At 33.9% G+C, this 25,350-nt stretch overlaps 1 protein-coding gene across 1 annotated transcript in view; it reads left to right on the top strand.

The window, feature by feature from the left end:
* Nucleotides 1-735: 735 nt before the first annotated feature.
* Nucleotides 736-25,350, top strand: part of PIK3C2G (phosphatidylinositol-4-phosphate 3-kinase catalytic subunit type 2 gamma) — a gene marked incomplete at its 3' end in the record, with an annotated part of 314,051 nt that continues 289,436 nt past the window's right edge. Inside the window, 4 exon segments of the mRNA XM_008072653.1 lie at nt 736-1,401; nt 5,964-6,046; nt 8,520-8,677; nt 14,411-14,525. Coding sequence (XP_008070844.1) covers nt 736-1,401; nt 5,964-6,046; nt 8,520-8,677; nt 14,411-14,525 — 1,022 coding nt within the window.

Here is a 25,350-nt window from a genome sequence, read left to right as displayed (position 1 = left end):
TCTCGAACCCGCGGGCTCAGGCAATCCACTCACCTCAGCCTCCCAAAGGCGCGGGATCTCTCACCGCTCTCTCGGGACCCTCAAGGCAGTCGCGGGGGCTGGGGCACACACTGATGAACTTAATGAAATTAGATTAAAGTGGACAAAAGAGATTGCAATTAATTAGCGTTTTGGAGAGGAGAGGAAGAGTCTAGCCAATCATTTAAAGATGATGGGTTATGGAGAATAAAAAAAGGTTAAAACTATGTCTATGGAGGGTGTAGCTGCTAATCAAGAAAAGACTTTTTAGCTAGTAAGAAAGATTTTAACATGCTAGCAAACTTATAGATGATTGAGTACTCAAGTGACAAGTGGATATTCAGTAGGAAAAGGAGACAAAAGGGGGGTATTGACTTGGAATAGATTCATGAAACACATCATAATTAAGGTAGACTTATTTTTCTATCATAGTAGTTTCATAGATCTATTCAAAGTCAATACTCCTCACTTCAGACTCATAATGTTGTAAGCCTTGATGGAGTTTTATAATACTCAAGTAATTAATTTCCTTGTTGAGATAAAACTTCAAGACAACTTGTTTATATTTACCCATATATTTTGGTCTTATAAGCTCTATGATTTCCATTTTTTTCTTTTATACTTTTTCTAGGAAAATCTCTATTATCTTCTATATCATTAAGAAGACAGTTGGAACAGCGTGAACACTCTCAGTTACATAAAATCATAAAATAAAACATGGCACATTGTTGGCAAACAGATACAAATCCCAGTGAATCAAATGAAAAACAGTACGAGCACCAAGAATTTCAAGTAAATCAACCTCTCTCTCCTAGCCAAGTCAGTCTGGGTTTTGATCAGCTAGTAGATGAGATCAGTGGCAAAATTCCACTCTACAAGAATGAAATGGAAGAAAGCTTCTTTTTTGTGCCCAGTACACCAAATTGGGACTCAAAAAGGCATTCATTAGGTGAACCACACCAAATATCCTTGAATGAATTTACTTCTGAAGGTCCTGAACTCTCTTGGCATCAAGTTAGAAAAACACCAGTAATTGGTTTTAGTCCTTCCGTGCTACCAGAACTTCAAAATATGAATCCAGAATGCTCCTGGGGAAACTCCATAGGAAAGTACCATGGCACTGATGATTCTCAATTCAATACTTTTGTTGCATCATCTGCAAGTCTGGATAAAATTAACACACAAAGAGAATTAGAACATGAAAATCATAACTATTATATAGGATTTGAAAGTAGCATTCCTCCTATGTACTCATCCTTCTCAACTGACTTCATGCCAAAAGAGGAGACTAAAAAGAGTAGACATGCGGATATTGTGGAACCTTCTGCAATGCTTCTTAAGGATCCCAAGATGTGGGAAAGTACATGGCTGACAACCAAAGAGGTATGTACAATGTATGTCATTCTAAAAATATGAATAATTCAATAATATATTGTTAATTTGGCAATGATAGTAAGCAAACTTAAATAGAGAAACCTATTAATATTTCTTTTGAACTAATTTTTTTCTAAAAAATGGAAATAAAGTTTTAAATTTTTTCAAGTTCCAGTTTCATCAAAACTAAATAAAGTTTTATAATACTTAACATTGGATAAAAATATTACAGTTGAAGGTTTAACTGATGATATTTTCTATCCTTGATATGCACATGCCCAAACATACATACCTTTCATTGCACTTATATTTTGAGTCACATTGCAATGATTTGAAACTTCATATGATTATTGGTAGGGAAAAAAATGCCCTTGTAACCCAGTTGATGCTATTGGCAGGCAAGTTCTATTGGGATCATTCCAAAAGTAAAAAATTGTGTAGTTCATCCTATGGTTCCATTAGTAGCTTTCTACCCATTTTATTAACAAGAGTTTTCTCAATATTTGAAGTTTTCTCTGCTTATTTCTCTGCTTGAGTCAACATAAGTAAAACCAGAAGTAAACAGTAAAAAAGAAGCATTGTTGCAGCTGCAATTTAAATGGTGAGGCCAAATAATTATTTATTTAACTATTTATCAAATGCTTGTTATATCCTAGGCAGAATGGTGCAAAGAAGAAAGGTTATGATACCTGAATTCAGAAACAATATCTTGCTTAAATAAGTTTGCAAGCAAATAATGGCAAACAGTGAAATAATAGATAAGTCAAGTACATAGAAAAATAAACACCTAATTCTACTTAATTCAAATACACTTGCAGAGGAGGTAGCTCCTTAACTGATCTGAATTAAAAGTTGATAATGCCTAGGGACATCTAGTTCTAATTACAACAGTGTAATATGTTCTACACTGTCCCTAATGTTATAAACAACTATAAAGTTAGACAAAACAAAACGATGCAGCTGATTTCAGATGTTAAACAGGCAGCATAGGACATGTATCCTTGAGAAAAGTGAACCCTTCATCGTCCTCGTTTCCTGCTGCCATGCAGACAGGTAGAGTCCAGTTTGAGCAGCTCTGAGCTGGGGAGGAAGAGTGTGTATTTCCAAGTTGTAGAAGCAGCTGTGCTTTGAAGAGCAGAGGGCTGGAGAAAAGGTAATGATGCAATGCGTAGAAGTCAGATGTATACAGTAGATTTACAGCATATTTTGGTTAAGTATTGGGATATGTTTACAAGGCTTAGTAGATATTGTCAGCTTTGGGCTGAAAATTGAATGGGACTGTGTTTACTACAAAAAGTAGAAGTTAGACAGTGCAGACATTTTGGCCAAAGTTGAGCATTTGAGCCATTTAAATGAGATTCCACAAAGCCATGTCTTAAAAGTAAAAATCAGATTCCAAAGTGAATGTTATACCAATATACCAAAATAAGATGTGGCTTAATGAAAAATAGAAACAAGGATAAATTATTTTAACTGCCTACCAGAAGGAAAAAAAAATGTTTTGTAATTTATAATGTACCATTTACCACATCCAATATATAAGAACAAATACATTAATGTGTAAAGAATCAGATAATTTTGACCCACAGCCAAGAAAATAATCCTATCAGTAGAAAAATCCTCTGAGATCACCTGAATGTTGGAATTAACATGTAGTTGCTTTAAAGTAGTTATTAAAAGTATGTCCAAGTAGATATTTGAAAAGATGTTTATGTTGGCTAGCCCATTGAGGACTTTAGTAGGAAATTAGAAACTATAAAAAGCAAAGAAAAGTAAATGCCAATTCTAGTATTGAAAATATAATATCTGCAATTTAAAAAATTTACTGGGCTTGTTTAACAACAGATAGGACCAGATAGAGGGGAAATAGTCAATTTGAAAGCAAAATAACAGAAATTATCCAAACTGGAGAAAGAAAATACAAGGATCGATCATATAAAAATGAGCAGGGAGTCAGAAATTCATGAAACAAGTAGCATAATATACAGAAAATTAAGTTAGTGGTGGGAAGAAAAATAAGGGGAGAAATTAATTTGAAAAAATAATGGTCAGGAAATTTCTCAAATTTGGTAAAAAAAAATCAAATTACAGATCTAAGAAGATTAACAAATTTCAAGCAGAGTAAATGCAAACACCTTATACTCAAACATTTGAAAACCAAAAGTAAAGAGAAAATTATAAATGGGGAAAAATAGATTTTTTGTGAAAAAATAGATTTCACAAAGTAGAACAACAATCTGAATGAAAGCAACCTTTCATTGGAAACAAAGGAAGTCAGAATCAATTAAATGACATTTTTAAAATCCTTCAAAGAAAATAAATACTTCTATATCCATCTGAGTCAGGATCACTAGCAGAGCTGAGTAATAGATGAATTTCTTGTGGGCAAGCATAGTTTAGATAATTAAAAAGCCAGTCATGGTCAGGCATTCAGCTAGGTGCTGTTTTATCAGGACATAACTCTCTAGAGCAATACCTGTGTTGAACAGGCATCAAAGGCACTGGGGAATGCTGTTTTCAAAGAGATTAATTAATCAGTAAAACAGTAAGTTTTACCATTCCCTTGAGATTTTCACAGGATGCACATAAGCTTAGAAGTTGGTGATAAGCTAGGAATTTGTGATCAACAGATTGTAACCCACCACATACACACAAATCTTAGCTTAAAAAAAGAATTTGTTAAATCATCACTAAAAATACATGTATAATCACTCAGTTAACAACAGGTCAGGGCATTCTCTCTTAAAGGCACCCATACTCTCCCTTGAGCATGTCTTGTTCTTTCTAATGAATTATTTTGAAGCCATGCTTTGGACTTTCTCTTAAATTCTCTTCTGTAATGAAGTCAAAGAATCCATGCAGCAACAACACGGTACCCCACTCGGCATCACATTGAGTAAGTTTCAAAGTTAAAGACAAAATAAAGACATTACCATATAACAATGTTAAGAGAAATTAGTCAACTGACAAGCACACAAGAAATGCCAAAGTAAATGCTTCAGGTACAAGCATTTACCAGCTGCAATCTCTGAAAATAATACCAGCTGCAATCTATGAAAAGGTGAAGAGCAATAAAAACAGTAAGTAGGTTGAACAATGCAAATAACTACTTTTAATTTTTTGAAAGTCTGACTAAAGTAAAAAATAATAGCATGAGTATTTATTGTGAATATGGATAAAAATTATATGACAACAATAGTATAATGAGTGGAAAGGAGCTAACTCTTATTTTGCTATTGTAAATTCTTACATTTTAAATACAATGGTAGAGTAGTAACTAAGTAAACTGAGATATATTAAGGATGCATATTACAATTTCTAGAACTAGTATAGCCATTAGTTAAAAAAGGAAAAAGAAAGAAAAAGAAAAAAAATAGTTAAATTACAACAAAACCCAAACTTCACCTGTATGTAGACCACTGATGTGCCCAATCCTGACTTGTACCTCACATCTTTAAAATAAAAAAGAAATTTAAAAATTACAACAGCACAGTACTTTAAATAAAACGGGAAAAAATCTCCAAAATGTCAGGAGAAATGGAATAAACCAAAATAGAAGTGAGAAATAGAAACAAATATAAATACAATAGTCTTAAACAATTTCCATAAATAAATTAAATGTAAACAGACTAAATATTCCAAACAAAAAGCTGAAATTGACAAACTAAATAAAAAAGAAATACTCGAGTTAAGAAACAAAAGGCCAGAAAGGTTTAAAGGAAAAGAAAGAAAAAAATTTAACATTCAATCAGGAAAAAAAGTTGGTGTGGTTATTAAAATCAGAAAAAGTACAGTTCTAGATAGAGTATTATTAGAGGAAAACAGGGTTATTTCATAATGATAAAATGGTCACTCAGGAAGAGATGACAAATTAAAGTGTATATGTTCCCCCTAACAGAAGTTCAAAGTGCACAAGGCAAATTGGTTTCTTTTTAAATAATCATACATGTACCCTATAACTGATCTACTTATGCATATAGTCCCAAGAAATAAAGAATATGTTCACTAAATTACTTGTATATGAACACTGATAATTTTCTTTACACTGCCCAACAGCTAAAAACAATCCAGATGTCCATCAACAGGAGCATGGTTAAACAAATTATGGATAGTCACACAATGACTTACTACTAATCAGCAGTAAAAATGATGAACTAATTATATGTGTGACAACATGATTAATTTTTGAATATATATATATATATATATATATTTAAGTAAAAGAAGCCAGAAACAAAAGAGCACATATATTTACTATATGGTGATAGAAATCTGAATGAGCATAATTACCAAATAGGTGTGCAGATTGACAAAAAGGAGATGTGGGGGAGCTTTCTAAAATGAGAGAAATGTTTCATCTTTTTATTGGAGTACTGATAGCACAGTTGTATGCATTCTGCAACACTCAAACTACATACTTAAGATCTGTGTTTTTCTATATGTAAATATTAGGTCAATTTTTAAAAATCTTAAAAAACCGAAAATAAAATCTGAATGAAACTTTAAAATAAAGTTGTATTAAATATTTTGTCTACAACAAATTATATTAATGTAGCAGTTTTTATTTTAAGCCAATAGGTTGTTCCATTCAGCTAGCTGAAGTACCTCAAGGCAGTAACATGAGTCTGGCCTCCTTTTGTGATAAAGTAAAAAAGTAAGTATTTTACTTGTTAAACTTTGAAGTATTTGTTCCTAAATAAATTTGCCTATTTTGACATCATTGAACTGATTAATTTTGCATATAAAACATTAAAATCCTATAACTTGTGAACACAGTGAAAAATAGATAGTTTTGACAAATTAGTTCATTAATCAACTTCTGCTCATGTTTTTGTTGTTAATAGTCAAATAGATGTTTTTCTCTTTAAAAATTTGGTTGAAGTTGAATGTTTCATAAATCCAGACCTGCCTGGATGTTTGCTGTTAGATTTGTTTGCAGTGAATTAATTTCTCATTTAATGACATGAGTGACTAACTCCTCTAAGCCTCAAATTAACATAGATTTATCCTTCCTACCTGAGATATAGTATTTAGAATTAAAAGAGTCATTTCCTCTTAATAGTTCAATCTTGCCTTGAATGGGATGGCAAAATATTAAATAAATGCATTAAATAAATCCACTGCAAAACAAATCTGATCACTAGGGAATACTACAAAAAAAACACTGATCTTTTTGCTAATATAAAAATGAATTTATGATATAAAGGCAGATGCCTTTTTTAGAGAACAATTTCTTATTAGCAATTGAAATTCATGTAATGCCATGTCTTCTATTGCTAAAGTTTCTGAAAGTTTAGAAAAATTAATGTATTTACATTTTAATTCTCTTTGTTTTAACCCCTTTATGATTGTTATTTGAAATATAATACATATACATTTTATTAGCTTTCACTTTCTACTAAATGATTATTTGAGATTAAATATTTGAATCACTTATTTAATCATTAATTTAAAGGCTATTTCAGTGCCTAATAACTACTTCATGCACGAAAGATATTCAAATTTGAAACAAAAAAGCAAGGTCTCTGCCTAAAAAACAAAAACAAAAAACCTGTCTGTAGCTATATTGGTAGGAGTGAAAGGCACACATCTAAAGATACAAACAAATCATCTCAAATACACGACAATGTTCAATCTTTAATTTCTTGTTCTAGTTTGCAGAAGAAAGCTTAAAATGGTATTTAGTATTCCTAAATTAGAACACTTGAGCTTGTCAATATTAATTCCTTCAGGAATAAGCTAATTCCCTGAAACAAAATGATAAATATAGCTAGAAAGTTACCACTTTAAGTCTAAAATGTGATAGTTCTTACTTTCTAAGCATGAGAAATAGCTCTCTTAATATTATAAGATATCACTCACTGCTCTGTATAACTCTACTGACAGAATGCTTATTATGATCTCCTTCAACAACTCTTTTTGTAAAAAAAAAAATTTTATATTCTTAGATGATAGACTTTTATGGATGCAGTAATGACATGAAAATATTCTATGTAATGCTTTATTAATAGCCTATAGTGAATTTTCCAATCTCTTAAATATAATATTTCTCAAGAATGATAGTTATGATAGTTTACATGTCTATATACAAATGTCTTACGTGCCTTTTCTATTCTCACAATAAACATTTGAAGTAGATATTAGTACCCTCTTTATTGCAAAGAAGCTATTCAAATAATTTACCTGTGGCCGTAGCTTTACTAAATGAAAATGCCAGGACACAAACTGAAAGCTTCCGGCTCCAAGGATAAACTGTTTTAAAATTATTTTGCTCATTTATAGATAAGTAATTGTTCAGAATATAAGAGTATTTTCCACGATGAATTATTTGTGTAAAATCCAAAAATTTAATGAAAATGGAGAAACAAAATAGTGTTTAAAAATTTTTACACAAACAAGAATATTTATCTCTAAATCAAGAGGAGTAGGGCCGGGTGCGGTGTCTCAAGCTATAATCCCAGCACTTTGGGAGGCCAAGGCAGGAGAATTGCCTGAGCCCATGGGTTCGAGACCAGCCTGGGCAACATGGTAAGACCTCGTCTGTACAATAAATCAAAAAATTAGCTTGGCGTGGTAGTGCACACCTGTAGTCCTGGCTATTTGGAAGGCTGAGAAGGAAGGATCACCTGAGCCCAGCAGGTAGAGGTTGTGGTGGCCAGGAGCATGCCACTGCACTCCAGCCTGGGAGATAGAGTGAGACCCCAACTCAAAAAAAAAAAAAAAAAAGGAGTGACTTGTAGCTTGAGAAAGTTAAACATAAGAGAAATTTAACAGGAAGAATTCAGGCATCAAAACAATGTAAATGAAGAAAGTAATAAAGTTCAGGGTGAATTCTCATGTTTTGTGTTATGACAAAATAGTATTAATTATTTCAAATGAGGTGCTCCTGGGAAAACCTAAAGAACGGTCCTTTACACTTGTTTTTGATATAATTGTAATCTCTACCCATCTGGTCTAGCTAAATGCACTGCACTGCAAATCTATTAGGATTGCTTTCATGTTTTAAATCTTTTATAACAAAGCACTGAATGAAGTTCCTTATATTGTGAATGATGTTTTAAACTGCCTCTTGTAGATCTTATCCTAAGTATTTTTCCTCATATACACACACACACTTTTTTTTTCAGAATAAGAGAAATATATCATGCAACTGACATTAATTCCAATGCTGGGAAGATCTGGAGTACTACTACAACATTTCCATATCAGCTTTTTCCTAACACAAAGTTTAATGTAAACATTTTCATGAATAACTCAACACAGCCACTTCATTTTATGCCATATGGTAAGTACCCTTGCAAATAAGTACAAAAATCTACATAAAGCTTGCATTGGCTACAAAGTCTTGAATTTATAGTCTGAAATTACTAAAAGAGGAATTATTCGCTGTTTTGCCTTAAAGTGAAATAAGAGGAAAACAGCTGGGAGCCCTTTATTAAAACTTGAGGGAGGGAGGGGAAACTATTTTCTTGAAGAATTTTCTTCCCATAACTCACCCCAGAATACTTTATTTTCCAGAAATAAAATACTTTTAGCAAGTACAAGGGGAGATCCCCCAAAACCCTGAACTTATTTATTTAAAAATTGTGCATTTATTATTACATGTTTAAAATTCAGTAACCCTCATAGTACTCTCCTTTTAATGTAATACACCTATTGAGACTTTTTCCCAACTGTTTTTCTTCAAAACAGTTTTTTAACTCACCAATTTTGATGCTCTTTACTGCTTCTGCTGTTCTTCTACATTGGCAAAATGTGTTTCCCTGAGAACTTTTTACTTCTGGAAAAAAAAAATTGCTTGGAATGAGATCGGTGAAAAAAAAGTATGGGGCAAAGGTATCATGCTGTTATTGGTCAAAAACTGCCGAACATTTAGCACTGTGTGGGCCGAAGCATTTGTAAATCACACACCATGAAATAAGCAAACGTGTCGAAAGAATCTCCAAAATAAAATTCACTGAGGCTGAATGCTGCCTCTCACAGCAACACTAGATAGAACACTGATGCCCATAGGTGCCTAGAACATTTACCTAGCAGGGGAAGCCTGTACTACGAGAGTTCCACCCTTTAAAAAATAATTCTGTTTTCTGAGGAGTCCTCTTGTATAGCAAGTTTCTAACATATTATTCTAAAATAGAATTTCAAAAAAGATACTAAAGTTAGCATATAAGTGAAAATGGCTGTTTCTATCCATTGGGAACAACTATTCTACTCAAATATAAATAAGTTGTGAGGTAAAATAGACATTGGTATATAGAATCTCTATTTCCACAATAAGGAGTCTGGTAGCCCTGTGCAACCTCACCACCATATAAATTAACCGATCAGTTGATTTAGTCTCTGGGGATATCTCCTAGGAATTTCTGTTTTATCAAACTCACCTGATGATTCTTTTCTAAAGTTTTAGAATCTCTTTAAAGTTATTTAATATTTTATTTTATCATTATAATCTACTATTATGCCGAACAATATTAGTCCTTTTAACAACTTTAGCTGCCACTAAATGAGTTTTTGCTTATTAACAGAAAACTGTTTCCTGACACATAATGATTCAGTAAATATTTTAATTGATTGGTTATTGTTGTTATTTTGCTTTTTTTCTTTCTTAATCTTTTCAAGTTTCTGAGTTAGTGCAGATGACCACAAACTTAGCAGTGCTATTTTGTCGGTATAGCGGTTAAGAGCATCTGGTTTGAAACTAATAGAAACAAACTCCTGCTAGCTTAAGTAGAAAAAAAAGTAAAGAATATAAGGATTTCTTACAGATTTCAAGAGTAGGAATTCAGCAAAAAATTAGGAATGTACTAAAAGCAAATGACCAAACAGCCCCAAATTCCTCTGTATCTCCTATTTCATCTCTCAGTAATTGCTTTCCATGTCTTTCTTGTTCTCTGCTGGCTCGTTACCTTTCTTCTTCAAAATGAATAGAAAGCCAAGCTCTTAATGTGGTTGCCTAAAGATAATCAGTCTCTCTATAGGAGTCGGTACCCAGTTTCTAAAAGCAAGATTTGGAATCCCCAGCCAAGATCAATGATGCTGCACCTTGATTCAATCAGATGAGTCTAATAAGAGGGACTGATTTTGACGAGACAGATCACTTCTATTCTTCTAAGTTACAATATTTAATTTCCAACATCTCTCTCTCTCTGGATGTCTCCACTGAATTTGACAAACCAAAGATTATTTTTTACTTTTATGAGAAATTTTAGTAAATTGATAAAGTCATTGTGTTTAGTGTGAGATGCAGTGGTAAAGAGCATTTTCATGTCCTCAAAGTTGCTAAAAATCTAAGAATAAGAAAAAGGGAGTGCAAAAGAAGAGAAAGAAGCAGAAAAAGAGAAAAATCACATTCATGAAAAATTTCAGAGCAGCATTTACCACGGCTTAGGAAATAATGTTTTCTCACCCACTTAGGTTGAATGGTTGTACAGGGGGCTTGCAAGGTGCTGTGAATCAGCTAACAACAGATTATTACCCCCCAAAAATATTTGTTTACACATGTACATGTACATGGAGGTCACAATAATGAGCAACTCTCTGAATACCAAGAGGTAAGGTTTATTTACCAATTTATCTCTCCCCTCAGAGGAGAGATAATGGCAGCTATATTTTTGTGAGTCTCTGCTTCAGTCAGATAAAGAAAACTAAGATTTCAAGTATTTTTACTTTAAAATAATCTTTATGCCAAAACTCTAGTAACTTTATAAACTTACATTAGTATTTTACTAGAATTATAGATGTGCTCAAAAGAACAGAAATCTAAAGGGAGTATTAAGAATGACTTTGGTAAAATTTAGAACATGTTTCTAGAAAATTAAGGAATGATGAAATCGAGATAAGAAAAGACAAGAAGACAGGTGAAGGGGTTTTAATCCCAAAAAAAGCTAAATTTCCTTAAGAATAGGGAAATGAAGTTGGATTTTTGTTTCTGTTTTTGTTGTTAAAGAAGCAAATGTTTTGAACAAGAAATTCTCTGGTCTATAATCTTCAGCTATCAAATCAATAATATGATCCCTAAGTTCTTATTTCCAATTACAAAAACTAGAGTCAGTGTTTTTACTTTCAATTATCTTGTGTACTTAGATGACACATGATTGGAACTGTCTACTAGGAAGTCATTTATGAAGAGTTGAAAGAAGCTGAAAAAAAGAGTTGAAAGAAGTCAGTTTGCAAGGATTAAAGAATAATTGAGAACTGTTTGTAGAAGTTGCCTAGTCTTTAAAGAAGTTTAGCAGAAAAGGGAAGATAAAAGAAAGGATAGTATCTTGAAGGAATGGAATGGATGAAGAGATACTTTATTGGAAGGTTGAATGAAAACAATATCTTTAGGAAAAGAGGAAAGCATCTTTAAAGTGAAGGGTGTTAAATATATTTTTAAAATAAGGGATTTAATGATGAAACTGAAAGCCAATGTAGGAAGAGAGACAGTTGAAGAAGCAAGAAAACAAAAAAGCAGGAACATTTGTCTCTCAAGAGGGATGTAAAGGGTTGGAGGAGGATGGGTAAAAACCTATATTTGAAACATAAAGTAAGATAGCTAAAGAATCTCAAATGGGTCTTAGCCTTTTCAATAAGAAAGATAATATCACCAACAGTGAGAAAGGTTGCATTAGTGGGAGATCACAAAAAAATTGGAAGAAGGATTGTATTGTATCAGTGGTTGAAATAAAAGTAGTTATAAAATTTATTTAAAAGAAGTCACAACACTTGGCTTACAACAGAGATGATAAGTTTAGCTCATAGATTCTAATGGTTGGCTTCAAGGGACAGATAGGGATTTCAGATATAGACAGGTTGAATTTGAAGAAATAATAAAACAACCAAAGAATAACATGGAAGAGGTAGTAGGAGATATCAAACCAAATCACAGGAGGCAGTAAGCTAGAAATTGGGTTATGGAGTCTTACATGCAAAGTAGAAAGGTAATTTTAACAAAGTAATAAATTCATAAATGCTCCATACTGCATAGAGAAGGCAGTCCTGGAAATAGTATGGTCAATTAAATTAATTAATTTAATTAATTGATGTTTTGGAAATAACTTTTCTGCTATCATATACTGGCAATTTCCTTCCCTCCACATTAAAGCCCCATAGTGATGATTTTGCCTGCAGCCATATTTTCACCTAGCTTCAATTCATTTCACTTAGTTCAATATTCCCAAGCTTCACTGGGCTTTCAGATTCTCTGCCTTGTCAAACATTTACACAATTCCTAATTCCTTGATGCTCTTTACTATTTGTTTCTCCAACCATTTATTTGATGACATCTTGATCTACCATAAATCCTCCATTTGTAAATGCAGAATTATACGCTTTCTTTTTTCTTTGTGGCAGTAATATCACTTGCACTATGTCTTGCTATCCAGTTTGGATCAAAATCCTTTCCCTCCAAAAACAGTGATAGCAGTGAAAGAAGCCACAGCAAAGTAAACACACAGTTGCAAGCAAAAGTCTACTCAGACAAATGCAATTAACCATTTGCAGCATGCTAATTATTCCTGGTTAAGGGTCACCCACACAGTCTACTGCAGTTGCTTTCATTGACTGAGACTAGAAGACCACATTCAAAGAATGGGGGGAAATTTTTAAATTTTATAAATTTCCCCCCATTCTTTGAACACACACACACACACACACACACACACACACACACACGCACGCACACACACATATAAATATATATAAAAGGGGATCTCCAAAAACCCGGAATTATTTTTTGGAGAATGGGCCCTTGTAATACAGGCCTCTTCTGCTAGGTAAGTTTTCTAGGAACCCATCAGCATCAGTGTACTAGTCAGCATTGTTGTGAGTGACTGCGTTCTACTTCAGTGAATTGTTTTTTGGGGATTCTTTCAATATGTTTGCCCTTGTCATGATGACTGATTTACAAGCGTACTTGCCCACACTGTGTTTAGAATTCAGCAGTTTTTGGCCAAAAACATGACTTTCATGTCCCACCCTCCCTTTTTACCCAGTCTCATCCTGAGCAACTTTTTTGTTCTCAAAGTGAAACATTTTGCCAATGTGGAAGAGGTAAAATGAAAAAAGGCAGAAGCACTAAAAGGCATCAAAATCGACAAGTTCAAAACCTTTTTGAGCAGTGGAAAATGTCTCAATAGGTGTATTTCATCAGAGAGAACTTTGAAGGTGACTGAAGTGTAAACTAATAATAAATACACAAATGTTTAATAAATAAATTCCAGGTTGTTGGGGTTTTCCTCATATATGTGTATGTCTTAGACTCATATCAGATACATACATATGTGGATATATACATTCCCATAATATTTATAATTAGGAAAATATTTTATAAGCAATTATCATTATAACAAGTTGTTAGAGTTCTGGCCACTATTAAATGGTATGTATATGTAAGAGCTTAGCAGGGAGATTATGGAATGTGAATATGAGAAAATACATGACTTTATCTTATAACATGTTTACATTTTGAGTTTCTAGAGAAAAAGGTGGAGGAAAAAAGTACATATTAAGGTTTCTAAAGTATGGCTGTTCAAGAAAGAAGTTTGGGTAACTGCTACATGGGAAAGGAAGAACAACCAACTGTGTAGACTTAGAATCATTAAGGGCACAATCTTTGGAGTCTGACAGATCTTGTTTAGACTCTTTGCTTAATATGTAACACTGATAATGTAATTGCTATCAAATTTCTCTAAAGATCAGTCAATTTCCTAGGGCGATTTTCCAAGTCCCTAAGGTAACTAGAGTAGATTAGCTTTTACACAGAGGTACATGGTACCAAGGTTTTTAACATGAGGAACAGAATACCTAACTTTGTTATGTTATATGAAAATAAAACCAATCAAAAGAATCACAAACAATATATTCAAAAATATCTCTAACCAGACTAATAAATGAGGTGAAGCTCACTTTAATTCCTCTTGATGAAACCAGACAATTACAATACTTAATGTGCTTGGTGTTTTTTGTGCTCAGATACCTTTCCCACTCAATATATGATAAGCTCTTATTAACTTTTATCATTCACTTTTGTTTTTAGCTAATTATCTTGTTAAAGACCTAATTGCAGAAACTCTACATTTTTGTGCAAATGACCAGCTGTTCCCCAAAGATTATAGTCTAAGTATTTGTGGCTCTGAAGAATTTTTACAAAAGTAAGTACTTTAATAAGGTAAATAATGAGTTGTTAGAACCTGTATTAAGTAACTCTTTTTAAAATTTTCTTTTAAGCGAACTTGACACAAACATTATAATATTATAATCAGCATGAATCACATTAACAGTCTTATTCTTGGTTTTATTTTATATTATGTGTATTTATGGCAACAAATATTTATGTGATCTGTGGCCAACCCTCTCAGCTTGCCCAGTATTAACTAATGTCCTGGGCAAATCAAGACAAGTTAGTCATCCTACTTGTAAAAAAGTTTATCAGGACTGATCACAGTTAAGTAAAGTTTTAATGGTAAGTAATTTTTTGGTTTGGAATAATATTAATATTTACGTTAATTAAAACTGATTTTTACAAATCACAAAGAATTTAAATATAAGCATTATAACATTTTAATTATAAACAAATAAGGTCTAGGCCGGGCTCAGTGATTCGACCTGTAACCTCAGCACTTTGGGAGGCCAAGGCGAGTGGACTGCCTGAGCCCAATGGCGGGAGACCAGCCCAGGCAACTGGGTGAGACCTCATCTCTACAAAAAAATAAAAAAAAAGCCAGGTGTGGTAGTGCGCATCTGTAGTTCCGGGCTACAGGGAAGGCTGAGGCGGAAGGATCTCTGGAGCCCAGAAAGTCGACGTTGGGATGACCATGAGCATGCATGCCACTGCACTGCAGCCTGGGCAAAGGAGTGAGACTCGAACTAAAAAAAAATAATGTTTAAAACACTTTCATTTCTTTATTGAGGCAGTTTATTATATCACTTGCAGAAGTCTGTTCTCACATATTTCAATTTAATACTTATTTGATGGAAAAATCTTAAAGTTTATCACAATAACAATTTGCCTGAAATTCCTTAGACATCAGACTTGAACATATAATATAACTTTAAGAAAGATATATTTATCTGCTGATATTATTCTATAGTCATTCTAAACAGTAAAATATTAAAGCCTCAAGTGTTCAATAGAGTGGATTGCCATTTATATTTCTCCTTTGCGTTTCTGCATGTACTTAACATTGATAGGAGTCTCATGGAAGTAAAGATGTATTTATTTTGAGATTCTCGTTGTTATGGTCATTATTATTCCATCATGAATGTGCTTGAAAATATCTTGTGAGCAGTTTGATTAATTTCTTGATATTCTCATCAGCAAATCCAGTTTTTTATTGTGTAATGTAACTGTGAATGACTTTTAAGACATTTTTGTTATCACTTATAACAAAATAATAAATATCTGTATGAATTCACAGATTTTTGTTGTACTCAGCTGACAGCTATCTCCCCTTTTTTGTTTCTGTTTGAACTTAAAAAACTCAATATATTTTTTCAATGACTAGGCTGCTGTCACCTCCCCATATACAGTTTTGACAATAGATCCAATGAACACAGGAAAATATTTTAGTAAATTTAATGTCAAATTGATTACTCATTAGCACTCATATTTTGAATGTGCAATTTTTCAAGTGTACATCTGGATTTTGCTTGATGTCAAAACATTAGAGCTATAAAGTAAGAAACATTGTGAAATATTTGCAATCAGTTTAGCAGTAGAAAACATCATCCAGAAAGCAATTATATTAAGGAGATAGAAATAAATTAAAATTTTATTTAACTGGGTTTTATTAAAATAGGAAAGTTGCCAAGTACTAGTATGGATTGAATATAGTCACTTATTCCCTAATAAAAAACTGAAGCATTTGTATATATTAGGCATTTGCTTATTAAGAATAATAGCCTACCTGGGTTGATATAATTTATTTAAATGCACTGAATATTCATTACTGTACTTTCTAGTCTCTAAAGGAGTATGTATTAGCCATTCAGATTTTGTTTCTCAGTGTACTTATGTAATTTTTCTAAGAAATATGTCCTTAAAGACTTGGAATTCTGTTCATAAAGTACTTCTGTAGAGGTAGCACAGGTAACAAGTAATAAGTTAATAATAGGATAATAATTTAGACTCTAAACCTTATAGTACTATACTTCATCTGCAATATTTAACCAGCTAAGGTTGCAACAATAATAATAATAGTAATTGCCATTTATTAAGCATTAATTGTTTGGTTTTCTCATATTGGGTAGACATGTAGGTCTCATATCATATCCATCAGATAGATACTATACTGACCTCTGTTTTGCAGATGGCGTATTGGAGGCTTTGTTCAAAGTCACACAGCTAGAAATGTAGATTAAAGTCTGAATTCAAACTAGAGTTTGACTGCCTGAGTAGCCATGGCTCTGAACTACAATACAGTGCTGAAAAAGCACTTGAGTGAAATACAGAAAGTAGCAAAGAGTTCTTCATACTAGAGTATAGAATAAAAAATGTATGCAGTTTTGCAGGTGTCTGAAAAGGGTAGGAGTAAAAGTATCATAATAGTTCGGTTCAAAACCTACTGAGTATTATGCACTTGCAAAATATTTGACCAATCACTGAGAACACAAAGATGATTTACATATAATCCCTGCCTTCTTCCTTTTCAAGTAATCAGTTACTATAATGCCCTATTTTAACGATAGTACTAGTATTACATACCAATTGCCTTCAAATCAGAGGAAAGAGAAGGATTATGGGCAAGAATAAGAAAATGGTACAAAGAAAAGTCAATGATCAGCTTGTATTTAAAGGATAAATACTGAGTAAAGACATGAATATTTTCGATAAAATCTTAATAGCTTTAGAATATATAAAATTACTTAAAGTTTGTTTTTTAAAAAATAATTATTAACTGCAAAAAAGGGTTAAGAATGTGAATAACAATTCAAATGGAGAAGGAATATTTAAAGAGTTTAACCTAATTAATAGCAAGCATGACGTTAAAACAAAGGCCATTTTTGCCTATTAGTTTGTTAAAATATTTATGACAATGCAATGGGAAAATGGATACTATTCAAACAACTGTTGGGAATAGAAATTGATAGAGTACCTACTAAAGGAAATTCTTTCAAAAATGTACCAAAAGCCTTTGTAATCTCTATAATTTCTGTTTTAACCATTCTGCTTCTACGAATATTTATAAGAAAACAATCATAATTGTGGTAAAAGATTTAGATATTACTGAGCTCGGTGGCTCAGCCTGAATCCCAGCACTTTGGGAGACTGAGGTGAGTGGATTGCCTGAACCCATGGGATCGAGACTCGCCTGGGCAACTTAGTGAGACCTCATCTCTACAATAAATCAAAAAAATTAGCCAGGTGTGGTACTGCGCACCTGTAGTTCCAGTTACTTGGAAGGCTGAGGTGGAAGGATCGCCGGAGCCCAGCAGATCGAGGCTACAGTGGCGGGGAGCGGCCACTGCACTTCAGTCTGGGTGACAGAGAGAGACTCCAACTCAAAAAAAAAAAAAAAAAAGATTTAGATATGAAAGTATTTGCTACACCATGATAACTAATGATAAAATGAAAAATTGGAGAAAAAGTTAAATCTCCAATAATTCCCAAAAATAATGGCAAAGTAGATTCTGAACACAATTTAATAGAAATATGGCATATAATTTACAAAATATTTTTAAAATGTAGCACCATATGTCTTGCTATAAATATATGCATCATAGCTTGTAAAAATGAAAAGAAATGTTTTCAAACCACATTTTAAGATTAATTTTGTTTAAAAAGTATATTTCTATTTGGCAAAGAAAGTGAAATCATAGGCACTAAAATGTTAGAGTAATTACATCTTGAAAAACTACCATACAGATGATATTTATTTATTTTTTTAATTTACAAAATTTCTGCACTGAGCATGACTTCTTGTTATCAAAATGTTTTTTAAAATAATTATTTCTATTATGAAAGAAGCATTTAAGTGACAGTGTAAATAATGTGTGCTTAAAAAGAGTTAGAAAGTAGTTAGGAGACTATTACTGAACATAGGAAAGATTGCCAGGGCCAGAGCTAAAGTAGTGGCAGTGTAATAATCAGGACGCAATAAACCTCTAGGGTATTAAAATGGCAGAATTAATGGATCTTAGTGACTGAAAATGTGGGATTAAGTGAAAAGGAGAAATAGAAGATGATGACAAGGTTCAACATTAAGTTCAATGATGTTTCAGATCTGAGAGAACCAGAGGTTTTGGTAGTGCATGGAAATTATTCAGGTTTCAGACATGTTGAGTATTTGAGTGCTGCTAGACATATGATATTGGAAAAGTAGATCAGATTTGTGAAAACTAACATGGGTTAGGGAATCATTGGTTTTTAAAAAATGATTTCTTTTTTCATGTGACAAATAAAATTGTATATATTTATCATGTACAACATGATATTTTTAAACATACATACTTTGTAGAATGGTTAAATTGAACTAGTTAACATATGTATTATCTCACATGCCTATTTTTTGTGATGAGAGTACCTAATTCTTATGGAAGTTTTTGGGATTTTCTTTTGCTTTTTATTATATTTTCCATTTATTAATATTTTTCCTACCGTCTTCCAATAACAAATATTATTTTATTTATTTTTTGTTTTATTTATTAATTATAGAGTAGTGGGGTACAAATGAGGATTAACTACATAAGTAGGCTGCATGCAGGTGATGTTTGGGCTACTAGGTGCTCCCATCTCTCCCTGGTAATGGACCAGGTACCCTTTGTGTTGCCACATGTCCACCACCCTGTTCTCTCCCTCTCCCCCACTCTTCTACCCTCCCTTCCTCCCTTCCCTAGCAGTGCCCAGTAACTGCCAATTTCTCACTTGTATTAATGTGACGATAGATCAGGGCCCATTTATGAGTGAGAACATGCAGTATTCAGTTCTTTGTCTCTGTGATAGTTCACTTAGTATGATGATCTTTAACTGCATCAAGTTGCTGGAAAGGCCATGATTTTGTTCTTTATGGCTGTGTAATACTAAATCGTTTATACATGTGCATTTTCTTTCTTTCTTTCTTTTTTTAGATTAGAAAATATGGTTTATTTAGAAAATAAATTAGAAAGAGAGAGAAAGAGGTGATTCGCCTTCCTAAGGTAGAGGAGGGGCCTAAAGATTAAGGAAACATGGCCTGGCCATAGCTCAAAGAGCACATGGCCACACAATAGCTTAGCAGGGCAATGGCAGTGATGGTCTTGCAATGGCCCACAATTTTCTTTATCTAGTCTGCTTACCATAGGCAGTATGGTTGGTTCTATGGTTTTGCTATTGTGAATAGTGCAGCAATAAACAAACATGTGTAGCTGTCCTTCTGGTAGAGTGATTTATGTTCCTCCAGGTATATTCCCAATAGAGGGATTGCTGGATTGTATGGAAGATCAATTTCTAGTTCCTTTAGGAATCACCACCACACTGCTTTCCAAAGAGGATGAACTAGTTTACATTCCTATCCACAGTGTAAAAGTGTTCCATTTTCTCCTCTGCAGCCATGTCAGCATTTATTAGTGATAGCCATCCTTACTGGAGTTAGGTGGTATCTCACTGTAGTTTTGATTTGCATTTCTCTGATGATTAGTGAGGCTGATCATTTTTTCATGCATCTGTTGACTGTATGTCATCTTTTGAGAACTGTGTATGTCTTTTGTCCACTTTTGAATGATGTTGTTTGTCTTTTTTCCTTTCACCTCATTTGAGTTCTTTGTAGCATCTGGATGTTAGGTCTTTGTCAGATGCGTCATTTACAACTACTTTTTCTTATTCCATGGATCATCTCTTTACTCTCTTGATGGTTTCTTTTGCTGTCTCAAAGTTTTTCTTCTTGATGAGGTCCCACCTGTCTATCTTAGCTTTTGGTTTTAAGAGAGAATGGAAACTTTTAAAATAGGTGAGATCACATAAGAAAAGTGACATAAGGAAAGATTTTTAAGAACATCAATATTAAAGGATGGAAGGAGAAAGAAGAGCAGAAAAACAGAAATAGGAAATTAAGAAAAAGGAATTTAAAATATAGGACACTTCGGAAAATGTGTCTTTCACAAGGACAGAGAAAGTTTCAAATACCAAGTAATACATCTTCAAGTGCTGAAAATAAATGATATTTATTAAATCACCATTAAATTTGGTAATTAGGAAGTTATTTAGTTACATAAGTGATTTTAGTAAAATGACAGAGAGAAAAACAAGACTGCAGTAAGCTAAGGAGAATGAAATGTGAGAAACAGAAAAACATGCAGATAACTCTCTGAGAAATAGCATGAGGTGGTTGAAGCCAGGAGAAAAATGAGATTTCTGATGCTGAGTGAAATTGGTCTATGGATTTGGGGAATGTGGGTAAGAAATATTTTTAAATATTCTAGGGTGAAGAAACATAGCCAATGAAGAGGGAATATTAAAGGCAAAGAACAGACCATTGGTGAGTCAAATATCATGAGATAAGTAGACAGACGAAGAGCTTGGCAGTGTTCTGAAGGAGGAATTTCCTTTCCTACTGAGAAACACTGGCAAGAGTTCCAATGATTATGAATAAAATATATTTTTAATATCCAGAAGGGTGATTATGCTTTTGGAAAACTGGAGGTCTGATGAAACCAGGAAAACTTAGGAAAATGGAATGGAGATGAAAATAACAATGAGAACAAAATTCACTTTGCTGATTAAAAGCATCTTATGGTTGATTAAAAGCATCTTATAGTTAGAATTTTCACGTTTAATACCATTCATTCTTATATAAGATTAGCATTGTTATTCCCATTTTATAGGTGGGAAAACTGAAGCTAAGAGAAATGAAATTACTTCTAACGGTCATAAAATAAGGAAGCACCAAAGCCAGTCTAGCACTAGTTTATCTGACTCCAAAATTCACAGTCTTTCTGCTCTACAAGGCTTCCTGCATGATGAAGGGTAACCTGAAAACAAAAATTTAAGGGATGATGTTTTATTCAGGAAAATGATCATGTCTTTTTGCAATGATCATAAGTTTATAATTTAACATACAGCATTTAAGTTACACACAGGGAAGAGAAAGCACAACTTAGAGAACACTCATATTCTGACATATTTTAAACTTTTTGAAATTTTTATCAGGACATGTTTAGATATAATTTGACTAAAATAAAGCTAAATCATAATCACTTAATATGCACTTTAAATGTCTTCTCCTAGTTTCTGATTAGACAAAAATTAATTTTCTTTTTCTAAAATTTTGAGCAAATAAATAATATCAAAATAAGCATGCCCACTATGAGTAACATTATTCTCTATTATTTTGCTTTGGCAAACTAAATTAGCCTTCTTTGACTGCAATTTCTTTATCTTTTAAAAAATGAGATTTCTAATATATTTTCTATATTTTAAAAATATGCCGTAGGATTACATTTTAGTAATCTTTAATTCCAAATGTAAAAATTTTACTAAGCCTCTACAGGTCTTTGTGATGTATCGATTGCTTTAAGCTCCTGTGAAGTGTTGGGTTAAATAAATCAAAATATTATGAGATTGTTATAATATAATTAACTGAGAGTGGAAAGATATTTTTACCCAAAAAAATCAGTGTTACTTTTTTAGAATGATAAAAAAGACTTTTTAAAGAAAAATTTAAGTTCTTCCTCTGTTATCAGAACTATGTTTCTTAATCTGTTCTGTTTTATTAGGATAGAGATAAAGTATATTTAGTTGCTGCTTTTGCAGTTTCTCACCTGCTTTGGATTAGTTCAGGGTGAATCTTTAATATTTTAGCTACTTAGTTTCTTTCAGATATTACATCTGTCTGTTAAAATAAGCACAATAAGAATTTGAGGAACCTACTTTTGATGATGTACTTGTAGGGAAGAAAATATTTTTTTCCTCACCCATTGCAAATTTCATGGCTGAGGAACCTATAGCAAAAGACAGATTGACAGGAGAAAAATAAACTTATTTTATTTTATTTTATTTTTTGAGTTGGCATCTTACTCCGTCACCCAGGCTGGAGGGCAATGGTGCACTCATAGCCACCCCAGGATCCACCTGCTTGGCTCCAGGAATCCTTCTGCCTTGGGCTTCCAACTAGCTGAAACTACAGGCATGCGCTACCACACCTGGATACACAAACTTGTTTAACACAAGTTTTTTTATGATACAAGAAACTTCAGAAATGGAGAAATCTGTGTATTTCTATGCTAGGTTTGATAAAGAATAAAACGTCACAGGGAAGTACAGTCAGACACAGGATGTTATCTAACGGTAATGAACTAGAGGAACCTTAGTAAGGTTTGTTTGTTCAGATTATTCTTGGAGTCTCTGTCTTGTTGAAGATGAGGCTACTCCTTTCCTTAGGAGTGTAGGCAAAATACCTCTGCCATGAAAACATTATGACCCCTTTCAGGGAAGAAGGGCAAGGGGAAAGCAGACCTGATCTTTCTGCTTCTGCTATTTTCTCAAATGGCAAAGGGTCATATTTTTGTGTAGCATGTCCTGAACCCCATCATAGTTAAGACCCTTTGTCATTACAATTTAAATGTCAATGCTCAAGATTTTTTTTCACAGCTTTGCTAATACTTACAAGTGATTCTACTTTGTATTGTCTCCCTAAGTCATTTTATTTTATTGAATTTTCTTATATCTATAAAGGTTAGTAAAGAGGTACATAAAATTCTGAAAGGGGGGAAATGTAAATAAATATGACTATGTACATATATGCATGCATATATAAATTACTTGTGTATTTATGGTTATTCTAATATATTAACAAAGTGTTCTCAAACTTCAATGTTTTATACAAGTCACCTAAGGATTTTGTTTTTTAAAAAAGAGTTCCGGTAAGATGGCTATGGCATAGGTGGAATTGTGAGATTCTTCAAACGTGAGTTCCCAAAAAGATTCTTACTTTTCTTCCCCCACCCCCACTGCCCACCACCAGCCACACTGGTCTGAGGCCCGGGGACCCTTGGTCCCAGGCAGGGCCAGATATTGTGGCACCCAGTTGCTGCTGCTCCACTATACGTGACTCCCACCCACACAGGAGTCTCAGGTCTCAGCTCCCTTCCTGGCTACATTGTCTCACCCAGCACCCAGCACCAAGCAGCCGGTCACCCAGGGAGGCACTGGGCACCCGCCCCTCAGAGATACCGATTCCATTTCTGGCTGAAGTACCCTATGAGGAGCCCAGGGCCACTCTCACTGCTCACCACCTGCCCTTTGTAGCTTTGGAGCTCTGGAGCTCTGGGCCCACCCTGGCTGAGGCACCGAGCACACAACCCCATGCTTGTGTAAAGTAACAGCATATCTTACAGAGGAGCTGATCAGAGGCTCTCAGCTCCAGAGGAGAGAACTTCCGACACCATCCTCCACCCCAGCCCGCTGGTGGCACCTTGGATCCAGCGCCCAGCTGTGCAGCTGATCCCTGGTGCCTCCCAGACCACCGCAGTCCATCATAGTAGATCGCCTAGGGACACAGATGAGTGGAGAGAAAGTATCTGCGAAAGAGAAACTGCCACTTCGGCCATTCTCCAGGCAGAGATTTGCATTGCCCCACCCACCTTTGAGCAGCATCCACCTCAGTTCCTAAGGGACAAAACCTACATACCACTGCACAGACAGGTTGTAAGGCAGTGGGAAATAGGTTCCAGTGGGCTCATACACCGGTTGGTGGATGCTGGTATCAGCATATATTCTGAATCACAGCTTCCCCCTCAATTAAACCTCAAAACTGCAAAAAGTACACCTGCAGCCCACACTCCAACCTCAAAAGAGAACAAAGCCAGAGGACCCTAAGGAAGAACAGGAGATTGCACAAGCAAAGCAAAAGCAACCCCACCTTCCCTGAAAAACAGAATTAAAGTAGGGGAGGGAAAGGGGGAGACAGACAAAAATCTACACAAAAGAAGATAAAACAAAAGAAGAATATGGGTCTCTCCCAGACCCCTGGGATGGCAGACACTGAGAAAACTGACTTTGGAATACAAACAATAAAAAGCCCCCAGAATGAAAGGTCTCAAACTATAAACCTAGATATCAAGACATTAATGGAGAGATTAAAAAGAATTGAGGAGAGACAAGAAGAAACTAAGAAGGAGCTGATAACTGAGATAACAGTAATAAAGAATGCTGTGAATGAAATAGATAACAAACTGATAAGCATGGAAGCAGAATTACCCAAGCAGAAGAAAGAATCTCACAGCTTGAGGATCAAAATATAGAACTAACACAAACTGTTAAAAACACAGAAAACAAGCTCAAAAAGACAGAACAAAATCTTCAAGAGATGAACGATTACCTCAAGATACTGAACTTAAGAGTAATTGGCCTTCCCGAGGCAGAAAGAGAGACAGAGACCACACTGGAACAAACTTTCCATGAGATTATTCAAGAACACTTCCCTCATCTAATCAGTGATGCAAAAACTCAAACACAAGAGATTCAGAGAACCCCTGCAAGACAACAAATGAGAAGACCAACTCCTAGACACATAATAATTCACCTAAACAAAGTAGGCATAAAAGAAAAAATCCGAAAGGCAGCAAGAGAAAAAGGCCAGATCACCTACCATGGAAGACCAATTAGAATAGCAGCAGATTTATCTACAGAAACCCTGCAGGCTAGGAGAGCTTGGAGCCCTATCTTCAAAGTCCTAAAAGATAAACAATTTCCACCAAGAATAACCTACCCAGTCAAGTTAAGCTTCATCAACGAGGGAGAATTAAAATCTTTCCCAGATATCCAATCCCTACGAACTTATGCTGCCACCAGACTACCTCTACATGAAACACTTAAGAAAGTACTAAACACAGAAGAAAAGGAAAAAAGGACAACATTCTTCACAAGAGTACAGGAAAAAGAATAAAATACACATGAACCAACCCCAAAACCAAAAGAAAGACAAAAATCCAAGTGGAAGAACAACAACTCTATAAGAACTCTATGAGAGGGATGAACTCTCACATTTCAATAATTAGCCGAAT

The sequence above is a fragment of the Carlito syrichta genome, unplaced genomic scaffold (genome assembly GCF_000164805.1).
Source record: "Carlito syrichta isolate Samal-C Ts95f unplaced genomic scaffold, Tarsius_syrichta-2.0.1 Scaffold315374, whole genome shotgun sequence".
NCBI lineage: Eukaryota > Metazoa > Chordata > Mammalia > Primates > Tarsiidae > Carlito > Carlito syrichta.
This window is presented reverse-complemented; position numbering and strand designations above follow the sequence as displayed.